The 16,506-nt window shown below is 36.6% G+C and overlaps 1 protein-coding gene across 2 annotated transcripts in view; it reads right to left on the bottom strand.

Moving 5' to 3' along the window:
* Positions 1–16,494, bottom strand: part of BORA (BORA aurora kinase A activator) — a 28,939-nt gene extending 12,445 nt beyond the window's left edge. Inside the window, exons 1-9 of one of the 2 annotated variants that reach the window (XM_037034718.1) lie at positions 16,273–16,494; positions 15,233–15,398; positions 13,502–13,608; positions 10,127–10,172; positions 6,828–6,909; positions 2,258–2,323; positions 1,643–1,699; positions 1,005–1,231; positions 94–229 (exon numbers count right to left, since the gene is read on the bottom strand). In XM_037034718.1, the coding sequence (XP_036890613.1) occupies positions 94–229; positions 1,005–1,231; positions 1,643–1,699; positions 2,258–2,323; positions 6,828–6,909; positions 10,127–10,172; positions 13,502–13,608; positions 15,233–15,382 (871 nt within the window). In that variant the 5' untranslated portion in view covers positions 15,383–15,398; positions 16,273–16,494. The remainder of the gene's footprint in view (positions 1–93; positions 230–1,004; positions 1,232–1,642; positions 1,700–2,257; positions 2,324–6,827; positions 6,910–10,126; positions 10,173–13,501; positions 13,609–15,232; positions 15,399–16,272) is intronic. The other variant, XM_037034719.1, reaches the window with a different exon arrangement.
* Positions 16,495–16,506: the final 12 nt, after the last annotated feature.

Below are 16,506 nucleotides of genomic sequence, written 5' to 3'. Positions count from 1 at the left end.
AAAAAGTAAGAGCCTCTATAATGACAAAAAGAGCCTCTATAATGACAAAAAGTGATTAAAAAGGTAAATTAGTTATTACATTATGAGACATACCCGAGAGAGGTGCTGCTTTTCCTATTTGAAATGCAACTGGCGAGAAAGTGGGTGAAGAAATCGGTGAAGGATTGGTTATACTTCCCAAACTGTATTTTTTTGCACTATCCTGAATAGGGCTAGAAGAAAACTGCCCCTATGATAAAAACAAATAAATAAAAATACACAGTTCTCTCCCTCAACTTTTATTTTCATCTTCAAAACACACTTATAAAGTAGATCATATAAACTTTGATCTCCCTAAAGTAAAGACGCCAAGTCAAGGTATCTTGTAACAAGAGCAGCTAAGAAAATTGTTACAGGAATTCTGAAGCAGAATGTTAGTCAATATAAAATATAAATGCACTGTGTTTAAACAAACCACTATATTTCACACTAGCTGTTTGTGAAAAATTTTAATTAAGTTACTTCATCAATGCCAATCCTGTTGCTCCATACTGAAAATCTTAGCTTAATTCAGTGAACAATTACATTAAATTCCTTGAGACACATGATAAATTTGATTATCACATATATCTCTAAATGCAAAATTACAAAATCTAACCCCAAACATTCCTGAATAACAAAAATGTGAACTAATAAAATCCTTATGAAATATAAAACTTAAAGGCAACTATTTCTCAAGTACAATATGGGCACCAAGGTTCAATTATATCCATAAGAAAATAACCAGCCCTGGCTGGTGTAGCTCAGTGAATTGAGCATGGGCCTGTGAAGCAAAGGATCACTGGTTCAATTCCCAGTCAGGGCACATGCCTGGGTTGCAGGCCAGGACCCCAGTAGGGGACACATGAAAGGCAACCACACTCTGATGTTTCTCCTTCCCTTCCCCTCTCTCTAAAAATAAATAAATAAAATATTTTAAAAAAAGAAAAAGAAAATAACCAGACACCTTTGAATACACTCCTTACCGAGCTTGGCGTCTGCACAGGACTCCTACATCGCACAGGAGATAAATCTATTGAATAGAAAACCTCAAGTGATGTTGGGGCACAGCCGGGAAGACTCCTGGGAGAAGCCGGAGGTAAGGAGTCAGAGATACTGCCATTGCCATCTAAAAACAGCTTTCTTCTGAGGGATGAAGAACTAAGGTTTCCAGGAGATTGATCTGCAAACTCATCGGCTCTAAAATAGTCACCTACATTTAGTGTTAACAGAACAAAAGGCAAAGCTAGTCATTTTGAAGAGCTATTAGACTTCAGTTACATGATTTTTTCAAAACCACCATATACTGTATGTTTGAATTAGTTTCAATGGATCAACGTTTAATAACGTATGTGATGTGTAAAATCTGAAATTATTCCTTATTTTTTGAGTGCTTCATTATTATTATAAGTAACACCAGTAAGGTGTTTGCATAAATAGTTTATGTTTATAGAAAAGATCACTATGATAAAAAGGCTAATTTAGGCCAGGTTTAAAAAAAGGGGAGAGAAATTTCAGACTAGTTCCCCAACTTCTTTAGCAAGAAGCACTGTTTCTATTTACAAAAAGCCATTAAAAGAAAACCCTTTAAGTTATTAAAGGTTTAAATAAATATAGTACTTACCTAATACATTTTCTATATTAAAATCCACAGGAAGAGAAAGCAATGTCTGACAAGCAGCTGGAAACAAGCAGATTGAAAAATACAAGCATGGGTAAATCAATGAAAGCATATTACATACAATCTACCTACCATGTGCTTCCCAATCACACCTCCCCATGATGTTCCAGCCAATCTCAATTATTTCATTTATGGCTTGTTCTGCATAACATGTCACCTTCCTGTAAGCGGTTTCCCATACTTTCCAGCACGGATATAAACTGTAAATGGTCCAAATTAACTACGGATTGTTCTGCTGGCATTTGAATAAAAAGAGAAGTCAACCCATATTTGGGGATAAATTTCTTAATAATAACAAATTTAAAAAATTTTTTCAAAACCAAATAGCAATTTCTATGCTTTGAACCAAAAAACAACAAACAACATACTACTGCCGTTTTTAAAACATGGCTTGCTGTATCTATTCTAATTACTTTTAAAAGTCAGCTCTCATATAGCTCATTAATAAACAGTAAATAATTTCAACTCCAGAGTAAAGTGTCACTACATAAACTGAATTTAAAATTAAATGTATCTTAATGTGGAATATACATTTTTTCAGAACATATTCGTACTCACCATTGCTTTTCTCAGAATGGATGGTCAGCTTTCTTCCAATTGGAGATTCATTATTTGTATTAATATCTGTAAAACATTTGAAGTAAAAATCTTATATTTTATATTCTTCATCTACTTTAGGGGTTACTTTTTCCACAGTGAAAAAAAAGAGAACAAAGTGGAAACCTTTGTTACATTTTAAAAATGAATGTCTGAGGACACATGGACAAAACCAAGGGGGAGGGTGGAAGCAAGGAGTGAGGTGGGTTTGGAGGGGGCTGGGGGAGGGGTGGGGAGAAAATATGGACAACTGTATTTGAACAATAAAATAATTTAAATTTAAAAAGGAAAAAATAAAAACCAATGTCTGCATAAAAGTACATAATGTGGCATACTTCTGTTAAGTTTATCTTTTTTAATTTTGAGGGAACACAAAGATAAAACTTGAAGGATTATTACGGTATAGCAAATAAGGAGGCACCAAGTATCATATTTTGCTGTGTATAACACACACTTTCTGCCTAAAATTTTGAGGGGAAAAAAATAAGGATGCGCATCATATGTGGTAGTACCTGAAATACCCTGTATCTGTTCCTGTGTATTTGTTACATAAAATTTCTTATACCATAATATATTCATAAATAAATGCTAAAATTCCTTTATAATATAAAAAACAAGAAACTAAATATAAATAAATAAATAATGGAACTGAAAAATTAAAACAAGTCCTGGTGTGGCTCAGTGGATTGAGTGCCAGCCTGTGAACCAGGCTGGATCACAGACCAAAGGGTCATGGGTTCGAATCCCAGTCTAGGGCACATGCCTGGGTTGCAGACCAGGTCCCAGTGGGGAGTGTGTGAGAGACAACCACACATTGATGTTTCTCTACCTCTCTTTCTCCCTCCCTTCCCCTGTCCTAAAAATAAATACATAAATCTTTACCAAAAAAAAAAGAAGAAAAAGAAAAAAAAATAAAACAAATGATTTTTTCCCTTGAAATTTTATGTAACAAAAACCTGGGTGAGCATTATACATGGCAAAATACAGTAATACCTGGAGGGAAACACGGTTGTGCTCCATGACATCAAGGTTGAAAGGCCGGGATGAGTGTTAGTCATCCTCAAACCGCTCCTCTGTTGCTTAACGTTTTTGAAAAATGAGTTTAGATAAATTGTCTGAATTAAAATGCCAGATCATTTTGAGAAAACCTAAAATTTGATAAATAAAACCAAGTTCTTTTTTTTCACAAGGAGTCAAAATATAGCTGCAAAAATTTTTTTAAATTGAAAGTTAATAACTAAATATTAAGCTTTATAACTTGAAAATCACCAGGTTAAAAAAAGACAAAAATGACTATTATAAGCAAAAAAAAAAAAAAAAAAAAGAAAAGCAAGCAGGCCAAAAACAACCCAGAAAGCTTAAAATATAGTACTAGAATAAATCCCAGTAGTCTAAGAAACCTAAATAAGTAAATGGATGAATGAGTAAGTGGGTGGGTGGGTAAATAAGTTAAAGTCTCCTCTTGAATACTACGAGAATTGGCAAAAAATAAAATTCTAGATTCAAATGCTGTTTTTTGCTGTAGGTGGTCTCATGGCATAGAAATGTAGCTCAGCACTCACGTGGAAAACCAGTGGGGATCAAGTCGGCACACAGGACCACACCCACAGAGAGGTTTTCTCATGGGGAATCAGGCCTGCATTGTACCTAGACTGCTATGAGGCTTGCTTTTGCTAAAACTCCCTCACCCTGAATTGAGGCACAAGGGCTTAGTGTAACTTCCTAAAGTCTGTGCTAAACCTCCCAAGTATGGAGTGTGACCACTTCAACCACTTTTCCCCTTGGTCTGCAACATCCTTCTGTTTGAAGTAATTAGCAATATTCTTTGCTTTGTTATCTGTAAAAGGTAATCACCTGCAAGAATCTGTGCAGAGTAAATGAGGACCATCCTCCATGTAACGTACCCAAAAAAGCAATAAAAGCCCGTTCAGGCAGGGGCTGGGCCCTCTCTCCCACTTAGAGAGCAGCCACACCATCCCTTTTTCTCCACAGGACTTGTGTAGTCCGTGTGTATTTGTTCATAGCAACCACAACACACACAGATCCTGCTGGCCAGGATCCCCATCAAGGTGGCACGACCTTCTTCTATAAGGCAAATGCCAACCAGCCACTCCATGGCCGAAAACCCTGTGTAATGTCCTTGGTTTTTAGGTTAGAATCCAAATACCTTAAACATGAAATGTGAATAATGTGACAAGGAATCTAACCATATAGTTTAAATGTACTGAACTTTAAAAGGCCACATTTGGCTAGTGGCTACCATATGTGAAGAACTGCGAATGGTCTGAGACTTTGCCCTCCTTGCACATGTCTGCGTTAATGTGTCTACGTTCCAAGGAGGCTGAAGACTTGGGATTTGTGGGTCAAGACACAGAACTTCACTGTTCCCAGCACAGCAGGCAGCAGAAGCTTCATGTTCACATCAGCTCCCTTCGCCCCTAAGTCCCAAGGAGGTGACATGAAGCCCAGGTGGATGTGGTATACACAGTGGGTTTTCATCACAGCTGAGGAACCCTAAACTTGGGAAATCCCATTCTTTTTTTTTTTTTACAGTTGACATTTAATATATGTTAGTTTCAGAGGTATAGCAACTGGCTAAGTATTTGTAGTGCTTCCCCCCAATAAGTCTAATAGTCCCCCCGATACAACATAGTTATTACAATATTACTGACTATATTTCCTATGTTGTACTTTACAACCTCGTGATTATTATATAACTGCCAATTTGTGGGAAATCCCATTTTTTATAAGCGGTGGGCAAACTGGCTCCAGAGGAAGACACAAAACCTACTCTCTGCTCTGGACAGATTCACCATCTCTGCCTTTCGAGGACATTCATACTTCAACGTCCTTGAAAAGACAGTTTGGGAACAAGCCTATCTGTAACACTCCTCCCTTCCTGTGCGGAAATGTAAGACAGAGAGAACTGTCTCCCAACACCGTACTGGATAGTGTAGCTCTGGGGCCCACCCACTACACTGCCCTCTGTCATGAACTGGATTAGATCAGCACGTCACAGAGGCTGTCATCTTTTTCCCACCTCCTTGATCCTGTAACTAACACAGGATATTCGATATATAAAATTATTTTATTAAAAAGATCACATAAGAAGGTTAACTCACCTCTTCAAAAATAAAAAATTAAAGAATTTTGGGGAAAAATGTAGTGTCTATGAAAATGTCAGCTTGGAGCCCTGGCTGGTGTGGCCCAATGGATTAAGTGCTGGCCTGTGAACTGAAAGGTCGGCAGTTCGATTCCCAATGAGGGCACTTGCCTGGGTTGCAGGCCAGGTCCCCAGCTGGGGTGCGTGAAAGGCAACTGATAGATGTATCTCTCATACATTGATGTTTCTCTTTCTCCCTCCCTTCCCCACTCTCTAAAAAATAAATAAATAAAATCTTTAAAAAAAAGAAAAAAAAATGTCAACTTGGATATAGAATTTTAGAGTTGGGAGAGACATTAAAAACAATCATGTAGTCCAACCCCTGTCTAAAGAGATTGAATAACCGGATCAAGTCACCCTTTCTGTTTTATAGTAAAAGTAGCATGAGGTCTATATCCACTATCACAGCTTGTAATGGCTGACGATACAGACTCTGAACTGAAGATGCCTAGTTTCGAATCCAGGTTCTTTTACTTTTGATCATATCTGAAACCCTGAAATGTGTTCTAACCTTTTTTAAACTAGGTTTTCTCACCTATAAAATGGGGATAATAGCACTTAATAGCATTTACCTCATATAAATTGTTGTAAGGAATTACTGAAATCACTCAGCACTGTCCCAACACATGGGAAGTGCTCAATCCCTTTTACCCATTGTTGTTGTGGTTTCGATAAAGAATGGAACAAATACTCCCTTATACTTGGATCATAATGAACGCACGCTATGTAGATGAGGGGGCAATTCCACTGAAATGAGGGATGCATATACACAAAGTACTACCTGAACACTGCTTACAACCCAAAGGATAGTGAGTGCAAATACAAGATAACTATTTCCTGGAGATAAAAAAGATATTTGAAAAATGACTGGTATGCCCTTCAATTTGCTTATTAATACTGCAGATAATCAGCTGCATTACACTATCCCAGAGGTCAAGTGTCCATCCTTCCTCTACTTTTATGAGAAATCAGCAAATTAACAAAAAAGCAAAGCAATTTAAGGATTTCATTTAAAAAATTAACCTTCAAAATCACTGCAAAAGTCAGCAATAACTCTGCTCTACATTCAGTACCAACTATCTGTACATCTACAGAGCCTCTATCACTAACATAAGTGATTTGCACAATGGTCATTAAGAAAAAGTTAAATTCAGAATAGAATGGCCAAAACCCCCAAATTCAGTACATGTAAGTCAGACGTTGAATTCTAAGCCTAAAATAGTTAAATCCTATGGTATCCAGAAATTTAAACTACAGCAAGTTCCTTACCAAACCAGGTAAACTACCACTTCCCCATATGTCACTTCATGTTCATGGCATTTTATAATTCTATGATTTTTATTCAAATGATTTTCTTTGCACACTCACATTTACTGGAATGATACTCTGAAAGCTGTTTCCCTTCATGATCAGTCCAAGGAGAGGGTACGATGACATCTTTAGTGAAAAACTAGTAAGATTAAAGTCATACAGTTAGACATAAATTCTCCTCAAGTGTAAAAATTACCTGTGTTAACTTCAAATAACCATCAGAAATATATACTGACTTACAAGTTATAGTGAAAAATTTTTGTACTTAAAAGCACAAATGACCTAAGGAGAAAAGGAAGGAATTTAAAGTATACATAAAGAGAAATCTTAATACTCCAAATCAACCACTCAAACTTGAAACTTACACAGTAAGCTAAGGGCATTAAACACAGAAAATATATTTATAATCCCTTCTCCAACTTTTTTTTGGAGAGAGAATGACAAAAGAGAGGATGAAGAAGAGGATGGAATAAATGGAGATAGACATATACAAGTAAGCTGGTGTGACTGGTATGCTGCAGCTGGCTTGCACTGGCTCTCAAGATCTAATTATTAAATTTTCAGGAATTGTGTGCAAAGCTAATATTAAAAATTAAGTTGCAAGCAAATCTGAATCATAGTAATGTGCACTTGAAACATACGATCTTATTAACCAATGTCGCCCGAATAAATTTGATTTAAAACAGTGTTAACTATTACAAAGGAAATTGGAATGAAGTTAGTATGTTCAATGTTGGCTAACTCTAGAAGGTAATATAATCTAAAGAAATATAATTTCTGTAATTTGCAATGTTATTTTAGTGGTTTGTCATGTTTTTTCCCTAAAAGAAAATCAAATTGTGTATTAATATTTTCAAATTAAAAAATAAGTAAAACCATATAAATTTACAATAAATGATATTAAAAATACAGGTAACAAATACTCAAAATGGTCACTTGCTACCTATTTTACTCTGTGCTCAATATCTGCCCCTGAGGCTATGCTTCTGATCTGCATGGTGGAACTCCTGTGTATAATGGGGCACTGCTGTGGTTCTTTTCTCATTCCGTGATGGAACGTGAGGAACTTAAATCTGGCCACAGCTGGACTATTTCCATCATAAATAGCAGCAATCACTAAAACTCATATTCTTCCCACAACCAGACAGCCAGCTGTTACATAATCACACCACTGTATTTTCAAATGGGGATTCAGCATTTGGATATATGTCTTCCTCTTCCATTCTAGATATAGTCAGGCCTAATAACTATGGTCTCCCCTTCCCTTTCTATGTTTTGGGGGCAACTCAAAACATTCTCTTTATATTTTGCTATAACAAAGGACAAATTTCCTTGGCTAGACTACCTATGCATGCATGAGGAAAAGATGCAAAACGGGGGAGGGGCAAAGATTATGATATAGATAATCTCAGAAGAAAGGACCTCTAAAATGATAAAGCCATGCACAAGCTCACTCAAAATGAAACACATACAAATCCAGATAAGCACACAAAATCTTAAAAGTAGTAAGAGAGTAGCACAAATTAAAAGGTTGAAAACAACCAGTATTGCAGATTTGAGAAAACAGGAAGTATCATAATACAGTTGGGATAAAAACTGGCACCACCCTTTGGGAGGGCGAGGTGGCAAGATTTACTGAAACTGAAAACACAAAGCCTCTGACTTAGCAAGTCCATTTCAATTAAACAAAGATATATGTACAAGGGTGTTCACTGAAGCATTATTTGTGATAGAAAAACACCGAACACAACCTAAACAAATATCAATAGGGGCTGAGTTAGGTTATGATACATTCATACAATGTAATACTAAGGTATTACTAAAATTGGTGTGTGCTGATAATAAAAAAAATCAGAGAAAAACTAAGATGGAAAGGAATATGGAAACGATGATCCTACATGTGTAAAATGCAGGGTCTGCCACAAACAATGCCCCCTTTTATTACAAAATATTCTATTACAAATTATAAGCATGTAATTCTGTAACACAACAGTATCACACTCAAGCGCATCATATTACATTTTAGGTGAAATGTTCAAATTAAAACTATAAATTATTACACCCATATTATTACCCTACTAACCACACTCAAGCAGGCCTTACTTCTGCCGGACCCTGCATTTAAAGGACATGTGCTATTACATGCATAAAATTAATGACAGTATAAATGTCACAGTTGTTACTTATAGGAAGTGGGATGCGAGAACAAGAGGCTTCTGGTTTTCATCTGGTATTTCTTATTCGCAGTTTGAACTTTTTTGTTTTTACTGTGTATTTATTCTATTTTAAATATGCATATGAAAAATTTTCCTCACTCTGACTTCATTTTCTTAGTCTTCTGCTGAATTTCCTTTTAAAGTAAAAGATTCTAAAAAGAAAGCATATTTTCCAAAATGTTGGGAAATGGGAAAGAGTCTGAGAACATTCAACTGAGGAAGAATCAAGTGATTGGATCAGAATGAACATTTTGAATTACAAGGTAGATTAAGTAGATAAGGTTTGGAGTAAAGCATATGAAATGATTTTTGAAGAAATAGGCTGTATCTTAAATACAAGGTGACATCACCAATACTGAAAATATAAGGACAGGAGGGGCTGATCTCTGAACAGGCCGTAGCTTAACTCTTTTGGGGCACAGAAAAGACACATATAGCTAAGGAACAGAGGTGAGTAGAGAGGGTTAGGGAGGGGAAAAGGAAAATAGGAAATGTTGCCATGGCATATAGACTTTGAGAAAAAAACTAGATAGATAGCTCTTACTTGCACTCTAAGAAGGGCTCAGCAAAGAAACAAAAATGAATAGCTTAGCTCATAATTTGTATTTAAAAAAAACCTCAGTATTTGTAAAACACCTTCTCTACTTATCAGTGAGACATTTTATTTCATGAAATATACTCATTAAAAATCCAAGGTATTAACAACATCAAAAGAGAAAACCATTACCAATGCCAATCTGGATTTTCAAGGTCTAAAACCATTCAACTTCCTCCACTTAAACTCCCCTTGAAACAAAAACTTGTGCTAATCAATATTCTGAAGACACAAGGAAGGCACAAACTTGCCAGACCCTGAGAATGAAAAGATGAATGAAGCACAAATTGGCCAAAAAGGAATTCAGTCTAGGGGAGAAAAATCACTAAATCAATCACAATAGTGGATAAGTATGAGAGGTGTTGGAATAGCTGAAAAACATCGGTCTTACAGGAGCACAGGGGGACACTCATACAGCTGGGGACAGGCAGGTTGGTGTGGAGCTGGGACAGGAAAGGACTGCAAGGAAGTCTTCCTAAACGAGGTGGCATGCACGTGAAATTGATGCTTCACTGGTTTAATGAGCAGTAACGGTTTTAAGTTACCTCTTCAATGGCTTTTTGTCTTTTGTCTTCCACATCTTTATCTATTCTATACAAAGATAAAGAAGAAAAATAACCAGGCCATTATTTCAGCTGATTGAACGTTTAAAATAATAACCTTTCAAAGAAACAATTTCTTTCTTTTGAAAACTGGCAAATGTTAAACTCATTTTAAAAGAATAACTGGAATCTTATCACATTTAGTTAATGATATTATTTAAATATTCAGCCTTGTACTGTTAGGATTAACTCTCTTACTCCGTTCACAGTTTGAAGGGAATATTTCCTTTTATGATGTTTAAACTGGTAATAATTTAAAAGTTGCTATTAACAACATAATGGAAGTTGAATAAACTTTATCCTTTAATCTCAGCAAATTAATAAATATTTCATTCTAAATAAATCTAAAAACTCATTTTCTTCGATTATAACCAAGTTCATCAGTCATAATTTTAGAATCAACTCTTACTTTGAAATAGAAACTATCACCCTGAGCTGAATAAATAGGCAAAAGTACTAATTATGAAATAAAATATCAACAATAAAAAACTTTGTCCAAATGAATCTTTTCACTTTGATACAATATGCGATTATAATTACAAAAACTGATCAGCTGTGTGATTCAATAAAAGATGTCTGGTCTGAGGCACAAGGCATACACTTGCCAAAGGGCTCAGCAGTGAGCCTTGCAGGACCACTTCTTTAATCTGTTCCGGGAAAGAATAGTTGCCTCCATGATAAATTAGTAAGTCACTCTTTTCTTCTCAGAATCTTTTCATACACACACACACACACACACACACACACACACACACATGTTTATGGCTTAATAATGCATATATAATAATGCACACATTTCAGAAACTAAAATCAAGTGGATTTTTCAAATAAGGAAACTCTGAGAAAGACTTCCGCGATAATCCCCATATCTCAGCTTAAACAACAGCCATTCTGAGGATAACTCAATTTTCTTCATCTCATCATGAACACAACCAGGTCAAAACAATGGTATACTAACACATAGTGTTAGTAGGGTCTGATCTAGCATCACCTCGCTCAGAAACTTTGTGCTTCTTCATCAGAGGGGCTCCATGACCTGAAATGTTCAGGTAACTGCAGGAAGCAGAGAAACTCAGCTTGGCAAAATATGGTAGGGCCAGATCATGCAAGGTCCTAGGAACTCACATAGGGTACAATATCCTGACATTTTGTGTATATTACCGAACACCAGCATGGTGCATATAGGTTACAGGTATGCCCTGAGTGCATTCTTAGAGGAGAGGTTGAGGACTGCTGACCTCCTGTATGGAATAGCTCATTTGTTTCTACACCACTTAAGAGTTATTCTTTTTATGGGAGCATGGCATGAAAAGGGGAGGAAGCACTGATACAGGGAACGTGGATTAGATAGGAAGAGATACCAAAAGTCATTGCTAGGAATGAATCAGCCTGTTTTAAAACCATACTCACTTACCTTGGTAGAAGCCATAACCATTCACTGAATCACATTAGTAAATTAAATTAAAATTAGGGTCTTTAACCACTCCTTACCCCTACCCTATATCTACCGATATACACCAAGATTCATAAATGTGCCCAGACAATATGTCATTTATTAGTAAATAAGGAATACTGTGTCACAAGTTTGGTTAATGGTGTTATTGACTCTGGAGGGTACGAATAATGTCCTATATATACTTCTTCAGTGTTCCTCTCACACCTCAGGGCTCAATGAATATCTCCTGACTTAATAGATAAGGTTTTCATGGTTGAATATATAAAGAAGCAAAATAAAGTACATAGTTTGTGTGCATTAAAACACTAGTCTCATTTGTGACTCATTTGCTTTTAGATAGTTTTTTACCTTCTCTTTCAAAAGTATTTCAAGTGAAAATCCTGTTATGCTCATTCCCCATTCTATTTCCTTTAGATGGACATTATTAATTAATTAATGAATGGTCAAGTTACCAAGCCAAGAATGTAACGGATAGAAAAGCCAGACAAATATTTTCAAGAGTGTCTCAACATGTGTATATCTTTGTGTGACTAAATTCTAAAAATAAAAGATTACCTATTATTTTGGACAAACAACATATGTATCTTAGGACCAAAAATTAAAAGCTGATCATATCAGTATTCAACTTTTTCAAGTTAAAAATCAGACTATGAAACTGACAACAAAGGAGTCCCTCAGACTAGTAATAAAACTGTTATTTATAATTTGTAATTGCAGACCACTGCAGCCCAGACTGGTGTGGCTCAGTGGGGTGGGTGTCATCCTTGTAAACCCAAAGGTCACCAGTTTGACTCTCAGTCTGGAAATACCACTGGGTTGTGGCCCCCAGCTGGGCTGTGCGAGAGGCAACTGATCAACATTTGTTTCCCTCTCACATTGATGTTTCTCTCCCTCTTTCTCTTCTCTCTTCCCTTCTCTCTAAAAATAAAGAAAATCTTTAAAAAGTCATTGCAATTTGTAGTTAAAAACTAGGACTGTTCCACCAAAAAACTACCATATTTTAGGACTATAAGACGCACCTAGGTTTTAGAGGAGGAAAATAGGAAAAATTTGCAGCAAAAAATGTGGTAAAATACTTAATAACCTGTGACCCTGCTCCATCGCTGCCTCCCCTCCCCCACAGGGAGCCAGGCAAGCTACGTTCAGATGATAAGACGCACCCCCATTTCCCCCCAGATTTGTGGGGGATGCATCTTATAGTCTGAAAAATATGGTACATGCACTCACTACAGGAGACTTCTTTAAGCAGCACAAGTCAGAGATGTACTAGTGCTTGGAAACCTACAGAATACATCAACAATGAAGGTAAGACTAATATGATTACTAGGTTGGATGCAACACAATGTAAGTCAGATGTCCAGTGTCCTATGACAAAGTCGGATGAAGTCTATGAAAGCTCTCTCTGTTGCTAACAGACACCCTTCCATCCAATGTCTTACCCAGGAAAGGGGATTTTTAGGCTTCCCTCAATGCATGTGGCAATGAAACAGTACTTTGTTTTGCCATATGCCCCTCAGACAAAACGATTCAACGACAGAAGCCACGATCATGTAGAAAGGTACAAAGTTCAAAATGCTCTTCCCCCTTCCCAGTGCTGAAGAGGCAGAGTTGTCCAATGAGTAGCAGAGAGGGAGAGATTATCTCTGAAAGAGGAGGGCTCCTACCCGGATTTGGAACTGTTAGCAGGGGGATCTTTCTGTATGTAGTTTTTGAACTTACTTTTCATTTGGATAAGATAAAATCTGTATTACAATTTTCCCTCCCTTATATTATTACATATAAAAATACTCAACCCTGCAATTTCCTTCTCTCTTCTTGTGAGAGTATGTTATTACACTTTGGTGTAAGAAAGGAAAACTTACCGAGAACGACTTAAGTATAAGGCTTGACGATGAATGTCTTCTGGGTCTATTTCTACAGGATTTATTACAGCTAGTTGATCAATAGACCACCTAAATTTTCCGGGGGTCTTGATAAGAGAAAGTGAGCTTATGAGTAAAAGCAAACTGAAATAGTTCATCAAAATGCTAACCACTGTCAACTTCAAAAAAATACTGTCAGTTTATAACATTCAAATATCTTATACCTCATATTTTTAAATTTGATTTTGCCACAAAATTAAATGGCAAGTGGTAGTCAAACTAAATTAATTGGCTTGATTGTATGTATCTCTTTTAAAATATTCAATCTTGTCTCTGGGTGATTTTTAAAATTATATAATAATAGGCAAATCACAGTAGAGTATTAATGGTATATAAATTCTACAATTAATACTCATCCGTAATGCCCAAGCAGAAGTAAAGCTCTTAGTTACCAAAAGTATTTACTTTCCATAAGAATGAACTAAAATTAAAATCCTAACTACAAAAGTGCCTGCAAAAGCTCATGAAATAGTTGATCCTTAAAGTAACTATAATTGGTAACTAGTACCCCCTTCCTTTCAACTATCTAACTAAAGAAAACTCTTATCCAAATCGTAAACTGTAAGTCAGAATATACTTTTGACAAATTCAGGCTTAAAAGCCAAAGATGCCATACATCTGGCTTTGAGGATTAAGTTGCAATCATTCCATTTTTTAAAATTAAGACTAATACATAAATAAGATTTAATATGATTCAATTAAAAATGAAGTCTGATTAATGACAATATAAACTGTATAGCTAAGAGTTTTCTCTAGTGCATACCTGCTTCAGGCTGATATGAACATGTAGCATAAATGCATACACAGTTGCTCAAATTGTAGTTTCCTAGAGAATTTACTAGATTTAAAGATTAGACTTCAAAAGAAACCTTCCAGTGTAGCCAATAACAGTAAAAATAAGCCTTCCCTAATCTCCAGAAATCGCCACTTTCCTTTCCATAGCACCCTTGTGCTTTTAACCACTAGTCATATCATATTCTTTTGAAGTTGCTAATTTAGTCCTGTCTATCCCATTATGCAATCTGCAAGTTACGAATGGTTGAGAAAAACCCAAAAGAATATTAGCATTTCACGCAAATTACATGAAATTCAAGTTTCAGTACCCATAAATAAAGCTTCATTGGAACACATCCATGTCTGTGTTTACGTATTACCTATGGCCCCTTTTGTGACACAGGCATAGGTGAGTAGTTTTAACAGCAAAGCCTTAAATATTTACTGACTGATTCTTGACAGAAAACAGTTTGCTGACCCCTGCATTAGAATATAAATTCCTTTAGAGTTTGTGTCTAATGACCTGACTTGTTCACTGTGTAACCTCTAAGCCTAGCACTGTACCTGACACATAGCAGCCTTCAAATAATGTTTGCTGAATAAATGAGCATAGATAATTAGATGACATAGCCTCTTCTCTAATATGGTATCGGTAGATATAGCATCAGCTACAGACAGCCCAATTGTAGGAAGCTAACATGTTATTTATTAAAGAAAAAGAGGAATGCTAACTAAAAAAATCGTCTAGCTAACTTATTTTTAGCCCAACCACTAGATTATAATGAACATTACAATTCAAAAAACACATTTTAAGTAATATAAGCTCCGTGGTAACCCCTTACCTTGTAGATACTTATATTTAAAACGATTTGTAAACACTCGTTAAAAGTAACTTACTGGTAATTTTGTTGATTTAAAAACAGGACTGGAGACAGTTTGTTCATGGAGATTAGAATAATCACCAGGACTTTCAAAAGGATTTAAAACAGGGATCCTTCCTGGAGTTTCCGGTGTTATTAGCATTTTTGGTTCTTTGACTTCTCCCATAGCACAGATAAAAAAACTAAAGAGAAATAAGAAGTACATATAATGAAACTACTAAGTTCCACTGACATTCATTTGGACAATTAAAATGTACCCAACAATCACTACAAAAATTAACTCAAAACCTTATGCTGTTGGAGGTTTTCTAGATAGTTTACAAAAGAAATCACATATTTTCTCAAATGATCCTCCAAATAACCTTGAAAACTAAAGAAGGGTATTAGTGACATCATTTTGTAGAATTAACAAGCTCAGAGAACTTAAGTGTCTTTAAGTACCAGTTAACCAAAGTGAATGAGTTCAGGTCTGCTTTCGAGGTAACTAAATGTTAAAATAGAAAATTCCTTCCAACTACCTCTAGCTTTTAGTTCATTATATCAAGTCTCTCAAAGCTTTGACATCCTTCTAACATCCCAGCAATTCCCTTATCGAGCTGCACTTACTAAACAATTGCCGCAAGAGACCATAAACCTTGTGCACGCGTGCCTTTCTGGCAAATTAGCTGCCACTAAGGAAGTATGACTGATTAGGGATAGGAAATTAACCGCCTTCGGTCAAACACCCTCCTTTCATTGAGAACCTCAAGGTAGAAGGCGAAGCTACATTACTTCCAGCAGAAAAGGGCTACAATTAGAGAAAAAGAGTCTCCACTTCTTGGACGGGTGACGTGCAGCTGGCTTCCTTGGGTGAAAAGCACAGGACAGTCACGCCGGTGTCACCTCCAACCCATGCTGTTACTCTTTCTTGGTGTCCCTCCCTTCGATACCTACTCCTGCATACTCTCTCGTTGCTCCCATTCATCCTGGGGCTGGCGGACACCCGGGTCCGTAGCCAGGAAAAGTGACCTCTCCAATTAGAGACAGGGGAAGAGCCAGGAACTATAAAGAACATACCTAATGGTGTGTATAAAAAAGAAGTTCCCCAAATGCCACTCCAGCGTTCCGAAGGGGCCAAGCCTGCTCCCACAACAGGCACAGACTCTTTAACTCCCCGCTTCCGCGCTGTCTTAGGCCAACAAGGGCTCGGGCTTGGGGGCCATTGGCCAATCGCGTCGGACCGCTGTCCGCAAACCAGCCAATCCTATCGAGGCGGCGTAGCACATTCGAATGGCAACTCCACGCTTCACA

The sequence above is a fragment of the Sturnira hondurensis genome, unplaced genomic scaffold, assembly GCF_014824575.4.
Source record: "Sturnira hondurensis isolate 20B ecotype Veracruz unplaced genomic scaffold, ASM1482457v3 Scaffold0022201, whole genome shotgun sequence".
NCBI classification, from domain to species: Eukaryota; Metazoa; Chordata; class Mammalia; order Chiroptera; family Phyllostomidae; genus Sturnira; species Sturnira hondurensis.
This window is presented reverse-complemented; position numbering and strand designations above follow the sequence as displayed.